At 40.7% G+C, this 18572-nt stretch overlaps 1 protein-coding gene across 3 annotated transcripts in view; it reads right to left on the bottom strand.

Moving 5' to 3' along the window:
- TLN2 (talin 2) overlaps positions 1-18572 on the bottom strand; it is a 355208-nt gene that overhangs the window by 25050 nt on the left and 311586 nt on the right. For all 3 annotated transcript variants that reach the window (XM_039491188.1, XM_039491190.1, XM_039491189.1), the window contains 3 exons: positions 15243-15428; positions 7736-7843; positions 2892-2997 (listed from right to left, as the gene is read on the bottom strand). In XM_039491188.1, coding sequence (XP_039347122.1) covers positions 2892-2997; positions 7736-7843; positions 15243-15428 — 400 coding nt within the window. The remainder of the gene's footprint in view (positions 1-2891; positions 2998-7735; positions 7844-15242; positions 15429-18572) is intronic.

The following is an 18572-nucleotide window of genomic DNA, read 5'->3' as shown; positions in this document are numbered from 1 at the left end:
GAGCCAGGCAAGTCAGACGGTTATTACCTCCCTCCTTCTGTCAGGAGTCCCCAGCATTCCAGGAGCAAGGTGTACTTTAGCCAGCCATAGGACCTTAGCCAGCTTCTCCCTCCACTGGCCCTTTCCCCCCAATTAGTCCTCAGGCTCAGAGGGTCAGCCATCTCCTGCTAGTGTGTGCCCAACTATGAGGGAGGAGGCAGCATTTATGCTGGTCCTTGTCTTTCAGCTCATCCCCAACTGGTTGGGTGGGAGCGGATCCTTTCTACCAATATCTACTAGGCTTTGTGTGCACACATCTATTATATATACTGGACTTTAAAAATCTTAAAGGAACACGCCACATGATGGGACTGGCTGACCATTATGCACTGCTACCCTTAAGGGGCAGACTACCCATCACAGAGACACACAGATTTCACCTATAGAGCTGTATTGGTGGGGTCAAGCACACTGGAACTGTTCTGGGCATTCTTCACCTTTGCTAATCCTAGCAGCCTGGGCTTGGTTACAGGAATAGAGTCTCACAGTGAATGTATCACCTTGCTCTGGAAAAACTATAGCGTCCTGAGGCAACCAATATTGAATCTTGTAGTTCCAGCTACTGTTGCTCACTATGGTAGCAGAGTGGCTGATGGCTGCTCTGGGCTATTTCCTGCAAGCTGGATCCAAATTCTTCCTAACTGCTCAAGGTCAGTGTGGAGATAATCGATTCAGTGCTTGGTGGAGATTGTTAACCATTCCCTGAGTGGGGGCAGGGTGCAAACTGGGGCTGTCAAGTGATTAAAAAATTAATCGTGATTAATCGTGTGATTAAAAAAAATTAATCATGAATAATAACACTGTTAAACAATAATAGAATACCATTTATTTAAATAAATATTTGTGGATGTTGGGAGGGATAGCTCAGTGGTTTGAGCACTGGCCTGCTAAACCCAGGGTTGTGAGTTCAATCCTTGAGGGGGCCACTTAGGGATCTGGGGCAAAATCAGTACTTGGTCCTGCTAGTAGTGAAGGCAGGGGGCTGGACTCGATGACCCTTCGAGTTCTAGGAGATAGGTATATCTCCATTAATTTTATTTATTTACATTTTCAAATATATTGATTTCAATTACAACACAGAATACAAAGTGGACAGTGCTCACTTTATATTTATTTTTATTACAAATATTTGCACTGTAAAACACAAAATGGTATTTTTCAATTCACTTAATACAAGTACTGTAGTGCAATCTCTTTAGGATGAAAGTTGAATTTACAAATGTAGAATTATGTATAAAAAATAACTGCATTCAAAAATAAAACAATGTAAAACTCTATTAGAGCCTACAAATTCACTCAGTCCTACTTCTTGTTCAGCCAATCACTCAGACAAACAAGTTTGTTAACATTTGCAGGAGATAATATTGCCCGCTTCTTGTTTATAATAATCATCTGAAAGTGAGAACAGGCATTTGCATGGCACTGTTGTAGCCGGCATTGCAAGATATTTATGTGCCAGATGCACTAAAGATTCGTATCCCCCTTCATGCTTCAACCACCATTTCAGAGGACATGTGTCCATGCTGATGACAAGTTCTGCTCAATAATGATCCAAGCAGAACATACCAATGCATGTGCATTTTCATCATGCGAGTCAGATGCCACCAGCAGGTCGATTTTCTTTTTTGGTGGTTCAGGTTGTGTAGTTTCTGCATTGGAGTGCTGTTCTTTTAAGACTTCTGAAAGCATGCTGCACACCTCGTCCCTCTCAGATTTTGGACGGCACTTCAGATTCTTAAACTTTGATCGAATGCTGTAGCTATTTTTAGAAATCTCACATTGGTACCGTCTTTGCGTTTTGTCAAATCTGCTGTGAAAGTGTTATTAAAATGAACATGTGCTGGGTCATCATTCGAGACTGCTATAACAAGAAATGTTATTAAAACACAACAGGAGACATACAATTCTCCCCCACGGAGTGCAGTCACAAATTTAATTAACACATTTTTTTTTTTTGACAAGCATCAACAGCATGGAATGGTGGCCAAAGAATGAAGGGGCATACGAAGGTTTAGCATATCTGGCATGTAAATACCTTGGAACGCTGACTACAAAAGTGCCTGTTTTCACTTTCAGGTAACATTGTAAATAAGAAACAGGCAGCAGTATCTCCCGTAAATGTAAACAGACTTGTTTGTCTTAGTGATTGGCTGAACAAGAAGTAGGACTGAGTGGACTTGTAGGCTCTAAAGTTTTACACTGATTTCCTTTAGAATGCAGTTATATAACCAAAAAAAAAAAATCTACATTTTAAGTTACACTTTCATGATAAAGAGATTGCACTACAGTACTTGTATGAAGTGAATTGAAAAATACTATTTCTTTTGTTTATAATTTTTACAGTGCAAATATTAGTAATAAAAATAATAATATAAAGTGAGCATTGTACACTTTGTATTTCTGTGTTGTAATAGAAATCAATATATTTGAAAATGTAGAAAAATATTCAAAATATTTCATAAATTTTAACTGGTATTCTATTGTTTAACAGTGCGATTAATCGCGATTAATTTTTTTAATCGATTCTTTTTTCTGAGTTAATCGTGTGAGTTACCTGCAATTAATCGACAGCCCTAGTGCAAACTATACTTAAAAATCTATTATGCAGGTTCTCTTGCTGTGGAGAATGGGGCTGGTGACCCATATCAAATCCATTACTGAGGGAGAGCAGCCAATTATAACATTTTTGTGCAATTAAGTTGCACCAGGGCAAGTGGAGGTGGGCCAGGGAATTACAAAGTTTTTAAATATCAAAAACTAACTATGAAAATTAACATCTAGGTAAATATTTAACATCTCTTGTCATTTCTGGAACCACTCTGTATATTAACTAAGTGGGTTGTTAGACCCACCTTTCATTGCTTCTGCTGTCTGGATAAGCTCTGTCACAGCACCAGCAACCCGCTTTGAGAAGGCAGCCAACGGATGCTTCAGCTCTGGAGTTGGCTTCTGAAGAATCTATAAAAAGACAAAAATTAATTAGCAGTTAGAGGCTAATTTTTCACTGCAAGTTCCCAATGAATTAGATGAAATCCTAATGCTACTCTAGGGGAAAAAACAAACAAACAACAAAAACTATCTGAGTCTACAGAAAAATGCAAAAATGCCCACAACTCAGAAGCAAAACTAAAATAAAGACCCCAAGGTCTGGTTGTGAGATTGTGCAACCCATCTAGCCCATGCTAGGAAAAAAGCTGCCTATCATTGTGAAAGTATTCCACAGGGCTGTTTCTGGAAGTACTCAATATTTGTCAGATGATCTTATGTGTCAATCTATTAATGAAGAACATTTAACCAAATTAAAATGCAAGCCAAGTGCTTCATGTTGCATTTTCATTTTGGGGACAAATGTAAACTACATGGGTAAACAGGGTACAAAACTACATGTTTTACACTACCACCATTGCCACTATTTCTTCCAACTATCCTTGTTATAAATTGAAATTCATTCCCCACCTCTGCTCTCTTTTGCTCCTTCTAATATTCTTCATAATCTCTTAATTAGATACCCTCAAAATAGCTCTGTAGCAGAGCAGGCAGATACAAAAGGGAATAGAAATGAAACAGAAAAGCAGTCGTCGTTTAGGAATCCAACACTAATCTTTGCTTTAATGGCTGGCAGAAGTTACAAGTGGGCAAAAAAGAATACCTTACTGAGGAAAGAATTCATTATTTCATTTATTCCAGCACTAGCAACATGAGAAATTGGGGAATGATTTTGCAGTAAAGGATACATGAACTTTTTAGATGGGATTGAGAGGAAGAATTCGATAGTCACTTTTGCTTAGTACTGCTCTCTGGAATTCAACTTGACTTAACAGGATGGAAGAATGAACAAAAGATTTGCTTGTGGAAATAAGGGTTCAGTGCCACAGATATAGCATATGGGCTCTGAATAACTATCTGTCCGCTAAGGGTGATCTTTCTTTCACATTTAAAAAGGATAAGAGTGGAAACTAGAGGTCTCCTCATAGCTCAAATTATGTCACTGATATAGTGCAAATACGGAATATTGCTTTTCAAAAAACACCAGGCTTTATGTTCATATAAAGAATATTGCTGTACCTGAAATAATGCAAGATTCACAGTAATACATCTTAATTCCTTATTAGCAAACAGAATTATAATTGAATGGTCAGATCTGACCCCTCCTAAGTCAGCGGTTTTCAACCTTTTTTTAATTTACAGACCTCTAAAAAGTTTTGAATGGAGGTGTGGACCCCTTTGGAAACCTTAGACATAGCCTGAGGACCCCCAGGGTTCATGGACCACTGGTTGAAACACACTGTTCTATGGTAACGACAACCTTTCACAGACCCCTTAGACATAGCATGTGGACCCCGAGGGGTCCAAGAACCACAGGTTGAAAACCACTGTCCTAGATAGTATATTGAACAAAAAATATATCTGTCAACAGATTGTAAGTTCTTTGGGGGGGCGGGGGTGCAAAGACCATGTTTTCTTTATCATCTGTAAAGTGTCTAGTGCACTTTTGGGTGTTGCAATCAAGTTAATTTTTGAGGGAGATGAGGAGAGGTCCCCAGACAGTAAGAATTATGTGGCTTTAATTTTGGGCATCCTCATGTTGATGGAGTCATTTTAAAACTTAGTGTCATTCACAAGCACTAATGAAGTTTGACAGAACAATTATTCCCTGTCAATGCCAAAAGACAGCAGAAATTTCAAATATAATTTTCAATAATTCTAGAAGAATTCTGCTTTCCTTCCAAGCTCACCGTTCCTCCAGTCTTGGTGAGCTCTGCAGTAAAAGGACCAACACGCAAATGTAGAAATTGATGGCGCATTTCCTCATTCATTACTGTGCCAGAAGATGCTAGAGAAACCCAGGTGGTAGGTTAACTGTCACATGAATCCCTGACTTTCACAGAGCCTAAGGTTGAAGAGCCCCGTTTCCATAGTAAATATAAGTACCTGAATCCTCAACAGCCAAGCAATCTGCTGCCATATTAACAAAATGAATACCTTTTGCAACAAAGAGGGCTAGAATCAGGGCGCTGTCTGAGACTCCTTCAACCCAGCAGACAGTACTATTGTGCCTTTCAGAGCTAACCTTCCTTCACAGCTGAAATTTCCAAAAATACACACAGTGTGATCATGACTGCAGCAAAGCACCACGTTTCCTGATGCAGAAATAATTTGTAACATCAGTACTACCCTTGACAATGGCAACAAAGTGGCAATTAAATAAGTGGGTGTAAGTGCACGAACTCTGAGGTTTTCCAGTTACCTTTCTGTAAGCGTATTTAGAACTCATGACAGGTGCTGGAGACTGAAGTCCTGTATTTACCCAAAGCACAGATACAGAATGGACATAGAGCAAAAGCTTCTCTCACACTGATCTGCCAGTGCGCCTCAACCCTGACCTGCAGGGGCCATTTGAAGGTATGAGAGGATAGTTCCATGTTTTACCCTCTTCCTGAGTGCACCTCTCTGGATACTGACTCATACTCAAATGTGCACAAGTACATTGGGAAATGGGGTACGATCACACAAATCACTTCACACAGGTCACCTAACAACCTTTTGACTACAAGATTGAGATGTTTATCCCCTATATCAGTGTTTCCCAAACTTGGGACACCACTTGTGTAGGGAAAGCCCCTGGCGGGCCGGGCTGGTTTGTTTACCTGCCATGTCTGCAGGTCCGGCCGATCGCAGCTCCCACTGGCCACGGTTCATTGCTCCAGGCCAACGGGAGCTGCTGGAAGCAGTGGCCAGTACGTCCCTCGGCCCGTGCTGCTTCCAGCAGCTCCCGTTGGCCTGGAGCAGCGAACCACAGCCAGTGGGAGCTGCGATCGGCCGGACCTGCGGACGTGGCAGGTAAACAAACCGGCCCGGCCCACCAGGGGCTTGCCCTACACAAGTGGCGACCTAAGTTTGGGAAACACTCCCCTAGATAATTTGATAATCCACAAGAATGTCAAAGCCGTATTGCTTGTATGTGAGCACTCAAGTCAGTAACATGCACTTTACACTTCAGAGTCCCAGCACAGAATACACTGTGAACTTGAGTTTCTATCCAGCTTCCTGGAAGCAGTTAAAATGGAGACATCATCTTATCCATCTTCATTTCTACACAAACTTTATGCTCACTAATTTTGGCTTTGTGTGCATGGGCTTGCAACATAAACCTAGTCTACATATGGCTCGAGTCAGCTGGCATTTTGGGGTAAATTTCCACAGTGTACTCAGGCCTTGTAAGTGAAGCTGCTAGAGGTAAGAAAGGCTGCTCTGCTAAGAAAATGGAATAGATGGGAGAAGTGAAAGGCAAAAGATGGAGTAGGATCAAGCAAAATCTGATTCGTTTTTGCTCTGTTAAGATGCATAATGTTGAGTTAGATCAGGGGTCGGCACCCTTTCAGAAGTGGTGTGCCGAGTCTTCATTTAGTCACTCTAATGCAAGGTTTCGCGTGCCAGTAATTCATTTTAACGTTTTTTAGAAGGTCTCTTTCTATAAGTCTGTAATATATAACTAAACTATTGTTGTATGTAAAGTAAATAAGGTTTTTAAAATGTTTAAGACGCTTCATTTAAAATTAAATTAAAATGCAGAGCCCCCCGAACTGGTGGCCAGCACCCGGGCAGTGTGAGTGCCACTGACAATCAGCTCGTGTGCCGCCTTCGGCACGTGTGCCATAGGTTGCCTACCCCTGAGTTAGATACTGCAATATTCAATAGAGTGGATAAAACATGACAAATTTCCCCAAGTACAACTGTACTAAAATTACATTAGACTTCCAAATGCAAATTATTCCCTGCTGGGCAAGTTCCAGTAATGAGATCTAACAAGTTTAATTTTTCTTACACTATCTTCCTTGCTAGTGACAAGCGTTAATATAATGGGGCCTCTATTTTTTACGTTATCTGTATTCCTACACACAGTCGTTAATTTAATTTAACTAGACACACTAAAATATCTGCCTGGCAATGTATTTCTACCCAGAAGGCCTATGTCACACACCAGCCACTAAAAAGTAGCTTCTCAGAGGTTGCGCACATGACGACTGCAGCTGCAAGTCAACGCGAGAAAGTTGGATATTTTATTAAACCTTTGTTCTTATACAACCCATGCTTCTATACGTGTGAAATGCCCATGTTGAAACAATGCTACAATATTACCAGATAAGTGTTCAGATTCCAGAAAAGCATACACAGTTCAGTATTCACAGCTTCAGAATGCACTGAGTTAGTCACAAGACTTTAAGTGAAAAAACAGAGAGTTGGGAAGCTTTTAGGTGGGGCTTTGGGGATGGCCTCAGATAGCATTTCCTTTGCTTACCTCAGGATAGGGTCAGGCAAGCATGTGAATGTAGTGCTCCCCCAGTGATTTTCACAACATTGGTGGTTTGGGTGATTGGTGCGTGTTCTACTACATCAGGTTAAGAGAGAGACCCACTGGAGAATACCAATGTTTGATTTTAAAGGGGCTCATTTTTAGATGCTGCGATGCCTTCACTGACTCATGATAAAGTAAGCTCCAGAAGAGAACTCTATGCAAACACTTCCAGCTTCCCTTCTCTCTTTTTTTAGAAAGTGGTGAGCTATTTTAACCATTTGGTCAGGAACTTGCAGCAAGCTAATAAAAAGTTAACCTTGGCAATGATTATGAAAAGGGCTCAGTGGGATTATTTGTTCTTGGCAAAGCTTCAATACATGCCTATAGGCTCCTTCTTACCAGGAGGACATGTTCTAGGAGTTCCAAGTATCCCAGGGTACATTCTGTTCCAAATCGCAGTGCTCTTGCTCGAACATCTTCACTCACGTCTGGGTGATAGGAAGCTTGCTAAGGAGACAAAGCAATATTAACACTCAAAAATTACAAAGCAGAGGTAGAGGGGAGGAGCAGACATATGGATGGAAACTATATAAATGGGATAAAAAGACCAGAAAAAGCAATTTCCCATCATTTGTAAATAACATCCAAGCCAGCAAGTCACCACTGTTGCAAAGGTGTAGCTTAACTGGCCTGCCAAAGCTGCAGAGCCTCATCTGTGAATAGGGTGACCAGATGTACCGTTTTTAAAGGGACAGTTCCGTTTTTTTGGACTTCTTCTTATATAGGCGCCTATTACCCCTATTACCTGTCCCATTTTTTCACAGTTGTTATCTGGTCACCCTAACTGTCAAAATGGATTTCCGAAAAAGTTTCCTTCTGTTATCATATTCTTCACTATAGGGATGCAACGGCTCACTCTTTTTTAATGTTCTTCATTAGACATGGTCAGCATCAGATACACATCCTGCCATCAACCCAAACAAAACAGCCACCTCAGCAAAGGTCCAAAGGAGGAAGGCAGCAAGTTGGTTGTTTTTTTAGGTATAACCGTAACAGATTCTGGGAATGGACTGAGCTGGTAGCTTGTGGGGGATGTGTACTACAGTTTCGTACAAGCAGTGATGCTAATAAGAAGGAAGTTGGCACCTCCATATTCCTACTGACACATTGGAAGAGGAAAGAAAACGAAGTAAGTCTGAGCAATAGTTTCTCCATCCACAAATACATACAGCGTTACAGATTTTAGAACCACAACCCCCTCAAAACTCCCCCCCCCCACAAACCCTCAAACATTCCATCTAAAATGTGAGTGTTCTGTGCAGCCCTCAAAAGTGAACACAACGTAAGGCTCCACATCAGAGACAGCGCAGCTTAGTGGACAGAGCTCTGTACTTGGACTTAGGACAGCGGTTCTCAAACTTCGTTGCACCGCGACCCCCTTCTGACAACTAAAATTACTACCTGACCTCAGGAGGGGGGACTGAAGCCTGAGCCCTGCCACCCAAGGCAGGGGGCCAAAGCCCAAGCCCAAGGGCTTCAGCCCCAGGCAAGGGGCCTGTAACCTGAACTCTGCTGCCCAGGGCTAAAGCCGAAGCCTGAGCTCTGCCACCCACTCAGGCTTCAGCTTCAACCCTGGATGGTGGGGTTCGGGCTTCAGCCCCAGCAAGCCTAACATTGGCCCCAGCAAGTCTAACACCAGGTCTGGCAACCCCATTAAAACAGGGCCATGACTTACTTTGGGGTCCTGACCCACAGTTTGAGAACCCCTGGCTTAAGAGATCCAGGGTCTATTCTCAGCTCTGCTACTGGCCTGCTGGGTGACCTTGGGCAGGTTACATCAGTGCATAACTTTCCCGCTCTGTAAAATGGAGATAATGATGGTGACCTTCTTTGTAAAGTGCTTTGAGGGCCAATATTATTCTGTATGTGGGAAAACGGAAGATTGCAAAGAAGCATGTCATGTGTAGTATTAGATTTCATGTGGTTAAATACGTACGAGAAGCAGTAAAAGAGCATCTTCTACCAGTAGAATCTTTTAGAGGGCAAAATAAAAAATTCGAAAGTAGTCCTGCATCATAGATTCACCACTACTAAAATGGTATTTGGAAAGTACAACTGGGAGCATGTTTAAACTTGGTATTAATTTTTAAAAATACACCTTAAAATGCTTATTTTCGGGCAGTTTTATTGAACTCACCTGCCCGCTTTTGCTAATATGTTCCTACCAATTTCTTTTTGTCTTCTGGCATTTACAATTGGGACTAAAATTAATTTGGTTGTTTGTATAGTTTGATCAGTTCTTTCTTTCCTTAACATCATAATTGATGATGTCACGTTAGACTCAGTTGGTTAATGGACTGAGTTGGTTAATGGGCTCCCTCTACTGGCTAGTTGAAGAACAGCTGAGCATCCACCACTACAACCTACATTAACTACACTGTTGGCTCCCCACTTTGTAAACAGAACAGTAGTTTTTTGGAGTTTGTTTTGGGGTGGGTTTTTTTTTGGCATATTTAAGGCTGGGTGACTAGTCTACTGGAGAGAATTAACCAATTTAGAAAGGTCCAGAAATTCCTTGAAGTCCAACAGCTACTTCACCACACACATTTAATTTACCTTGTACAAACTTCAATACTATGGTGACAGATGCTACAAAAACACTCAGATACCAAGAATCGCTTCAAAATTCTACCAGATATAAGTACAAAATTGACTGAGACAATACAATATTTTTGGAAGAAACATTGACCATATCAAAACATCTTTAAGCCTCCCACTGAAGTCCATGAAAAAACGATTTAATTCCCTGGGAACAGAATCAGGCCCTAGTTCTTATATCAAGAATCAAAAGATTCTTCAACCAGCAGCAAACTAACAAAAAGCTTATTAATTCATTTACATCAGAATGTTTTCCTGCAATATAAATTAAATTGAATTTCCTCAGAAAGTCTCTTGGACAGAATGTATGTACATTATATAAATTCATATCCTCGTCTGTGAAATATTGTTAACTCAGAAATTTTTTTTAGTTACTTCCTGTGTGACATATTGTATTATACCAAGACACACAGTTCACCTTGTAGAATAGTTTGGAAGGATGGATTTCTTTCCGCTTTAAGTGGAGGAAGTGGCTTAGGTTAGTTTTTAATGGATTTTCCCAAACCTTCTGCCTATGGTTTGATGTTCTCTTGCATTCCCAACTCTGATTAGCAAGTTTGTTTCAGACACTTGGGGAATGCTAAAGTAATGACAAACAATAAGGGACAAAGCTTCAAAAATATTGTATCCCAACTCTGGTTTTTCTCCTCAGGTCAGATGATTTAGTTATCCTCTATTGCTCCTGTGAATTTCTACTGCCAGTTTTCCCTGCTGCAATTGGCAACACATGCTCTCAAGACACACTGTGTTTCATTATTATTAATTATTTTTATATCACAGAGGTGTTTAGCGTTTCCCAAGTGAGACTGAGACCACAGTCCACAAACAAGACAATGGATGGGAGAAAGGATCATTATTATCCTTGTTTTGCTGGTGGGGAACTGTAGCACAGAAATATGGACTTTCCCAAAGTGATACAGGAATTCTGCTTTGCATCTGCAAACTGAACCCAAGATCCAGGCCAGCATCTTGCTTGCCAGTCCACGAGCCCATCTCTGCTCTTTCATCTCTTTTCTCTCCTGTTTTTGATACTTCTATTGTACCTGTCCTCTTCACACTCAGTTCCTCTTTGCTATCATGCCCCATTCTCTCTTCAAGTGCTTCTAGCATTATGGGTTAGCAGTATGTGTACAATGCTAATGTTGTAAGCACTGACATAACCCTCATATGATAGAAGATGTGCAATCTTCAACTGCAACTATATAACTAAGACCATCTCTCTGCCCTAGATAGTTCTCATATCCTTCTAATTTTGCTACAAGAGTCACCAGTAATAAAATAAAAAAATCAATATTTCCCATTAGTTAATGCATAGTTATTACTTCACACACATGGTATAAAGACAAAATCTGTTTTTATCTTCGGGTCTGATCCAATCTCGAGTACTTTTGGTTAAGTGTCTCCATCAAGTTTAATGGGACCCACAGAATCAGTTCCTGAGATTGCACTGTAACCAATATTTTTTTTTCCAAATGGTAACTACTGACAAATGCTCACTTACAGACTCACAGACTTTAAGGCCACAATGGACCATCGTGATCTAGTCTGACCTTCTGCACGTTGCAGGCCATAGAACCCCAGTTGTCAGTGTATTATTTACATATTGCACAATTACTGTAGACTTGTTTAAATATCGCAGAGCTGAACCCCTCTGTACGTAACAATTCATGCTATATTTTGTTCACACGTGCATTTTGGTGGGTTTCATTCCATGTAGTGGTACATCTAACCCATAATGTGTGTCATTATTTGCTTATTATTTGACAATATTAGTCCTATCAAAATATTCAGAAGATTGAATTGCTGTGTATTTGATGAGAAACCCCTATTTTGCCAAGTATCACAAAAATATTAAGTTTTGCAGGTGTCATGCTGCCTTGATGGTATAACAAAGAAAGTCAGGTACTCCATATTCACCATCTTAAAATACAAAAGAAGTGCCTATTGAGATTTATCATGGAATTTTTTTAATACCCCAGAAAATATCCTATTGCCTCTATATAAATCCATGGTACACCCACATCTTGAATACTGCGTGCAGATGAGCTCGCCCCATCTCAAAAAAGATATATTGGAATTGGAAAAGGTTCAGAAAACGTCAACAAAAATGATTAGGGTTATGGAACGGCTTCCATATGAGGAGTGATTAATAAGACTGGGACAGTTCAGCTTGGAAAAGGGATGACTAAGGAGGGATATGATAGAGGTCTATAAAATCATGACTGGTGTGGAGAAAGTAAATAAAGTGTTATTTACTCCTTCTCATAACACAAGAACTAGGGGGTCACCAAATTAATTTAAATAGGCAGCAGGTTTAAAAAAACAAAAGGAAGTATTTTTCACAGAACGCACAGTCAACCCGTGGAACTCCTTGCCAGAGGATGCTGTGAAGGCCAAGACTATAACAAGGTTCAAAAAAAGAACTAGATAAATTCATGGAGGATAGCTCCATGATTGGCTATTAGTCATGATGGGCAGGAATGGTGTCCCTAGCCTCTGTTTGCCAGAAGGTGGGAATGGGTGACACGGGATGGATCACTTGATGATTACCTATTTTGTTCATTCCCTCTGGGGCACCTGGCATTGGCCACTGTTGGAAGACAGGATACTGGGCTAGATGGACCTTTGATCTGACCCAGTATGGCCATTCTTATGTTCAAAAAGAGATAAGACGACTTTCTACAAGAGATCTGATACTCCTTCATACAGCTTGATTCCATCTATTACCAAAGTAAATACATGAGTGGATAAAAACACAGTAGCATACGTGCCAAAAATAGAAGTACTAGCTTCTCCACCAGACATTTTAAATTGCTGTCTAACATTAATTGATATAGCTCTGGCTAAGGGGATGTGGTACACATAATTAAATTATTTAACAAACTTAAGACCACGCAGGGTAGTTGTAGCCATGAACAAGAGAAGCTTTCAAGCCAAACAGGGTTCTTCTTTAGGTCTGGGAAAGATACTCTCAGAGTCACAGCTAAATGAAAGGTGGAATAGATTGTTTAGCATAAGTAGTGCATATTCAAAGGGACCATTCAAGATAGAGTGGCCCTTGACTATCCATTAGAAGATATTACCTCACCAACCATGTCACACTTAAGACTGACAGCTGTTTTGAAAAAAATTGGGTCAAATGTTTTAAATAATGTCTATGATTATTCTTCTAGACTTTCTACCTCTCTCTAGTGTTTTCAGAGACTTGTTTCTCCTTGCCTAATAATCCTTTCCAGCTCCAAGGACATAAGGAGGCCAAAACCAAATCCACTGGGCTAAGTAGAGGGCAAGCTTTTATCCTCACTGTTCTGAACCATACTATTTCTGGTTTTAGCTTCAGGCTGCCTTCCAGCTGTTATTCCTACTCTGCTGCTTTCAAGGTGGTGCTCTGTGGCACATAGCCGACTTTCAAGATAGAGATTATTAATGTCATCTGCAAGCAATAACAATGGTGACTTCAAGGATCAGTACTTGCTACTCAAGTGGTAACAATTTACCAGTATTACCATGTTAACCTGGTAGGCCCTAGCCCAAAGAATGACTACCATACCCAACAAGCTCTCAGGTAGACTGCTTTTCAATCTGTCATTTTAGATAAGTAAAATTGTTCTCAACTGTTTTCACTCTTTAGATTGCTTTGTAAAGGCAATTCTCTCATGGATACTCAGCCCCTTATCAACATCCCAGTTCCCCACTGCTTGGTCTCTAAATGGTTTATTCTGCAGGCCTCTGGCCATCTATGAACCAGAGCAGGAGAGGCACCAAATTAAATTATAGCAATGATAGGAGTGAAAGTAAAAACAAGAGGAAACAATTAATTTGAAAGTATACAAAGACGACTAAAATGCAGAATATTAGGCTGAAATATAATTTAAATATGAAGAACTGTAATCCAGAGATCTGTAGAGTGAAATGCAGATAGATCTCCATATGAATATGCACCTACATTAGCCAGGTCATAAAGTTACAAAGGATATTTAACTAATATGCTTCAGAGTGTTAATTGATCCTATACCATTGCACAACTGCACACGAGAGTGCTTTCACCTTCCCTTGAAGCATCATGTACTGGACTTTGACAGAGGCATGATACAAGACTGGATGATACAAGATGTGGTGACTTCTGGGTTCCAATGCAAACTATAGCTATATTTTCAAGTATCTGTGTTTAGCGGGGGGGAAGGGGAGAGATGAGATCAAAGCTTGAAGCAAGCAGAGTGTTCAGGAACAGATGTACTCTGCTAAATACATACAAGAACCATCAAGGTCAAAATGACGTAAGGATTTCAATTCATGATATATACATAAATCATGTTCAAAATCACACTGCATCATGCTTAAATGTAGAATCATTATTTTAAAAACAAAATTCAACCCTGTCCTATCCTTACATCCAGTCATAATGGAGCTAAAACGTGATCTGGGGTCCTACGCAGGGAAAGATTTCACTAAATTTTGAACTCCACACCTGCCAAACTGCCCAAACTTTAATTCTTCTCTCATAGTCATTTGTACCTTGAAGAGCAAAGATGCCTAAATGATGATTAGGAATAAGAGTTGTCTTAATTTCACTGCTCAAACTTCAAAGAATCAACTTTGTAAAATCCCTTTCTGGTCCTGCCCCTGTTAATTACGAATAATCCCTCCCTACCACAGCATGAAGAGAAGTGGGTCATGAGTATATTTTGCATTACTACCTGAACCATGCATGCAAACATTTTACAGTCCTATTTCTTTAAAGTTGTCTGTCTCAAATACAATATTCCAAAAGTTCAGCTCACAGGAGCATTGCATTTAGTACAAGACAAAAGGCGCACACTCTTTAAAAGCACAGTAAGAATTCAGACAACCAATTAGTTTGTTTAGAAAGCAAAGGAATATTGACAATACATCTGCACATTTTTTCCATTAGAGAACTCCTAACTATATTAAAATCAGGTCACCATTACATTATTTTTATGCTCTACTGTTTGTACTGAGTCTGTCTTGCAGTTTAAAAGAAATAAGAACTCAAGCAGGTTTCGTGTCAATCAAAAAAAACCTATTCTCTCTCTCTCCAAAAAGAAACCAGTGTGTATTAATCCATGTTTCTCTTACATAGCATAGAAATCCCCTCTTTCTGGTATAAGATGTTAGTCAGACTTCATAATTCTCACAATCACTAACTTCTCAGATAAAGACAAACAAACACAAACTAAATTTAAAGATATAGAAACCTAAAAAATTAGGAGAGGAAATTAATCTTTACCTTACAAGCTGTTAGCATATCAGCTACTGCTTTGCGGCTCAGATTCGCTGTAGCAATCACATCCTCCTGTCTGCATGAGTTCCCAGCTGCAACAGCTTTGGCAGTTGCCATGGTGATTCCTTTCGTCATCCGGATCGATTCTTCAGGTGATGATGTCTTTTCTGGAATCTCCTTCGACTGAAATACCTAGAAGTTAAAGCAGAAGGGAGATCTAGTTGCCGTTTAAGAGTCAGACCACAATAACACGGAGCTTGAAACAGACATGGCAATTGGAAGCAGCCTTCAAATGGCAGGAAATCAGAAATTTAATTGGAGTACTCTACTGCAATATTACTCCTGCTTGTCAGGAGTCTGGCTCTGATAAGACTTGCACATCTACACACAGCAGGAAGAAACACTAACCTGTGGGAAGTATGCACAAAAGGTTAACCCATTCACTTGAAATGGATGACACTCAACATTTGTCATTTAAACTATCTGTGTTATAGGATAGCCAGAAATCAATAGTTACAGCATATAGATAGCTACTAGTCCTATCCATATATTCTTCCATCCTGACTATTGGACAGGCATGCAGAGATCCTCCTCCCATATAGGCCATGCTCTAATGCAGGGGTGGCCAACCTGAGCCTGAGAAGGAGCCAGGAGCCAGAATTTACCAATGGACATTGCCAAAGAGCCACAGTAATACGTCAGCAGCCCCCCATTAGCTCCCTCCCCCAGCTCCCAGCGCCTCCCACCCCCTGGCAGCCCCGCCAATCATCGCCTCCCCGGACCTCCTGATCAGCTGTTTCATGGCGTGCAGGAGGCTCTGGGGGGAGGGGGAGGAGCAAGGGCACAGCAGGCTCAGGGATGGGTCGGGAAGGGGTGGAGTGGGGGCAGGGTCTGTGGCAGAGCCAGGGGTTGAGCAGTGAGCACTCCCTGGCACATTGGAAAGTTGGCGCCTGCAGCTGCAGGCCCAGAGTCGGTGCCTATACAAGGAGCCACATATTCACTTCTGAAGAGCCACATGTGGCTCCGGAGCCACAGGTTGGCCACCCCTGCTCTAATATGTCCTGTGAGCCAGAAGCAGCATAGAAGGACTGAACTGGATATATTAATAAAATGCTCAAAAATCTTTTCTGTAAAGGGCTGAAAGGGGAAGGGACAAAGAAAATGAAGCACTGTCTCTTTTCTATGCTTAGTCTTCTGTTACAAACCTAACTATATAATTGTGTAGAGGAACTCGCATCAAGAGGAAGACATTGAATTATCTGACCACACACACCTCATTCTTATGAATGTTGGAAGTAATTAACTATATTAAAACATTATAGCTAACATAAGTCAGTTAGAGCTTATTCTGGCTCCTACTTGCCTCCTTTTCCCACCTTTATTCCTTATTAGCTTGCCATTCTTAAGCCTTATAGAATATTCCAGGTACTGCACTGGGTTACTCCTGAGAGTATTCTGCACCAAAAAATGTAAAATTCTGTGCCAAAGAATTTAAAATTCTGCACACAATATTTTTAAATTATGCAAATTTTATTTGTCAATAAATAAATGTGGAAGCTCCAGCATGGCAGTGGGAAGCACAGGCCACTGACTGCACAGAGGTAGGAGATCACCCTGTGCCTCCCCTCCCCTGGAGATGGACTCAGCAGTAAAGCTGCATGCGACCCCGACATAGCGAAGGGACCAGGACTGTCTGAGAAACACCTTGGGGCCCTGGCCCTCTGTGCCAAGCACACTAGATGTAGGCAGGCAGGCTCAGCCAAGCAGTATCCAAGTATGGAGAGGCTTAGTGTAGGGATTTACCACTCTGCTGGCTGCTCCGGGTGCCCGAAACAATGCAGCCAAGCTGCTGGGGAGCGGTGCATGACCTCTCTTGCAGCTTCCTTTTGCTTCCAGGCCAGAAAGTCATTTTTCTGCGGAGAAGCAAAGAAATCTGCGCATGCGCAGAATTCCCCCAGGAGTAACTGGATTAAATGTTACCAGTCACAACCATTATGCAATGCTGCTCTGACAGCATTACCTATTCCTTATGAGGGTTGTCCAGTGTGCCCATTGCTATAGTATCTAAATGCCTGAACATACATTAGGAGGGTCCACTCCCATTTATCCAGGTTATCATTATTTGGCTTTCACCCCTCCCCCCCATCTCAGTGTGGGGGAGAAACTGAGTAACAAGTCCATGCCAACTGTTACAAAGACATCTCTTAATGGTACTCAGATTCAACCCGTATCAAGCCAGTTAAAGCAATGCACATGTAAATACAATATTCCCATACAGAGTAAAATCCTGGTTGAAGTTTCTCCATTGACTTCATTGGGGTCAGGATTTAATCTTATTTTTAATAAATATATAGACACTCCTGAGACTGCCCGAAGCAATCAAACAAAACAATTGACTCATGGGTATAATAATGCATTAGAAGTATTGAAAAAGAAATCACCACCTGATTTCTGCTTGACACGATAAAGTACAATTCCTTGACTGACTAAGTATCTGGAAAGTTTTAGATGGCAGAGTTTATCCAAAGGATTTTGACGGTTCATTTATTATGCAACTGCTTATGTGGGGATTTAATTAAAAAAAATATATATATATTCTGTAATTATTCTTCCTTTGTCAGTATCTGCATTTTTCACACAAAAATAAGGAAGCTAGTTAAACAGAAATTAAAAGGTGTAGTCACAAGACTGAAATGCCTGCAAGCTGCAGAAACTTTGTAAAAATACTATAATAGAGGCTCAAATTAAATGTATATCCCAATTTAAAAAAAAAAAATTGTAAGAGGGCCAAAAAAAGTGCCACGAGGGTTAAACAACAGAGTAGAAAAATCAGTTAGAGGCAAAAAGGCATCCTTTAAAAATCTTACTGAAGAAAATAGAAAGGAACATAAAATCTGGCAAGTCAAGTGTGAAAGTATAATTAGGCAGGCCAAAAAAGAATTTGAAGAGCAACGAACAAAGGACACAAAAACTAACAGCAAAATGGAGACGAGTTTCAAACTGCAAGTGCCAACAGTGCTGCTCTTTGACACTGGAGAAACGTTTACAAACCAAGGTCAATGAAAGGTGAACATTTGATTCAGAAAATAACATTTACAGTGAAAGTGTCATGTCTGGAGGAATGAAGAACCAGTTTCTCCAAGCATATTTCATGACAGTAGCCTCTCACACCTGAGAAATACAGCCTAACAGGGGAGACTAGTGACATGTGGAAGTGGATAGGTTGAAGTGACATGCAATCGTGTGTTGAGAGCTGTGGGTAGGGACCATATCGCCTCTAACTCACAACAGAGCAGCCATAACATCCCTGGAGGCACCTCCAGTGAAGCTTGATTT

This window comes from Mauremys reevesii, linkage group 10 (assembly GCF_016161935.1).
Source record: "Mauremys reevesii isolate NIE-2019 linkage group 10, ASM1616193v1, whole genome shotgun sequence".
Lineage (NCBI taxonomy): Eukaryota > Metazoa > Chordata > Testudines > Geoemydidae > Mauremys > Mauremys reevesii.
The sequence above is the reverse complement of the archived record's forward strand: the minus strand, read 5'-3'. Positions and strand labels throughout refer to the sequence as shown.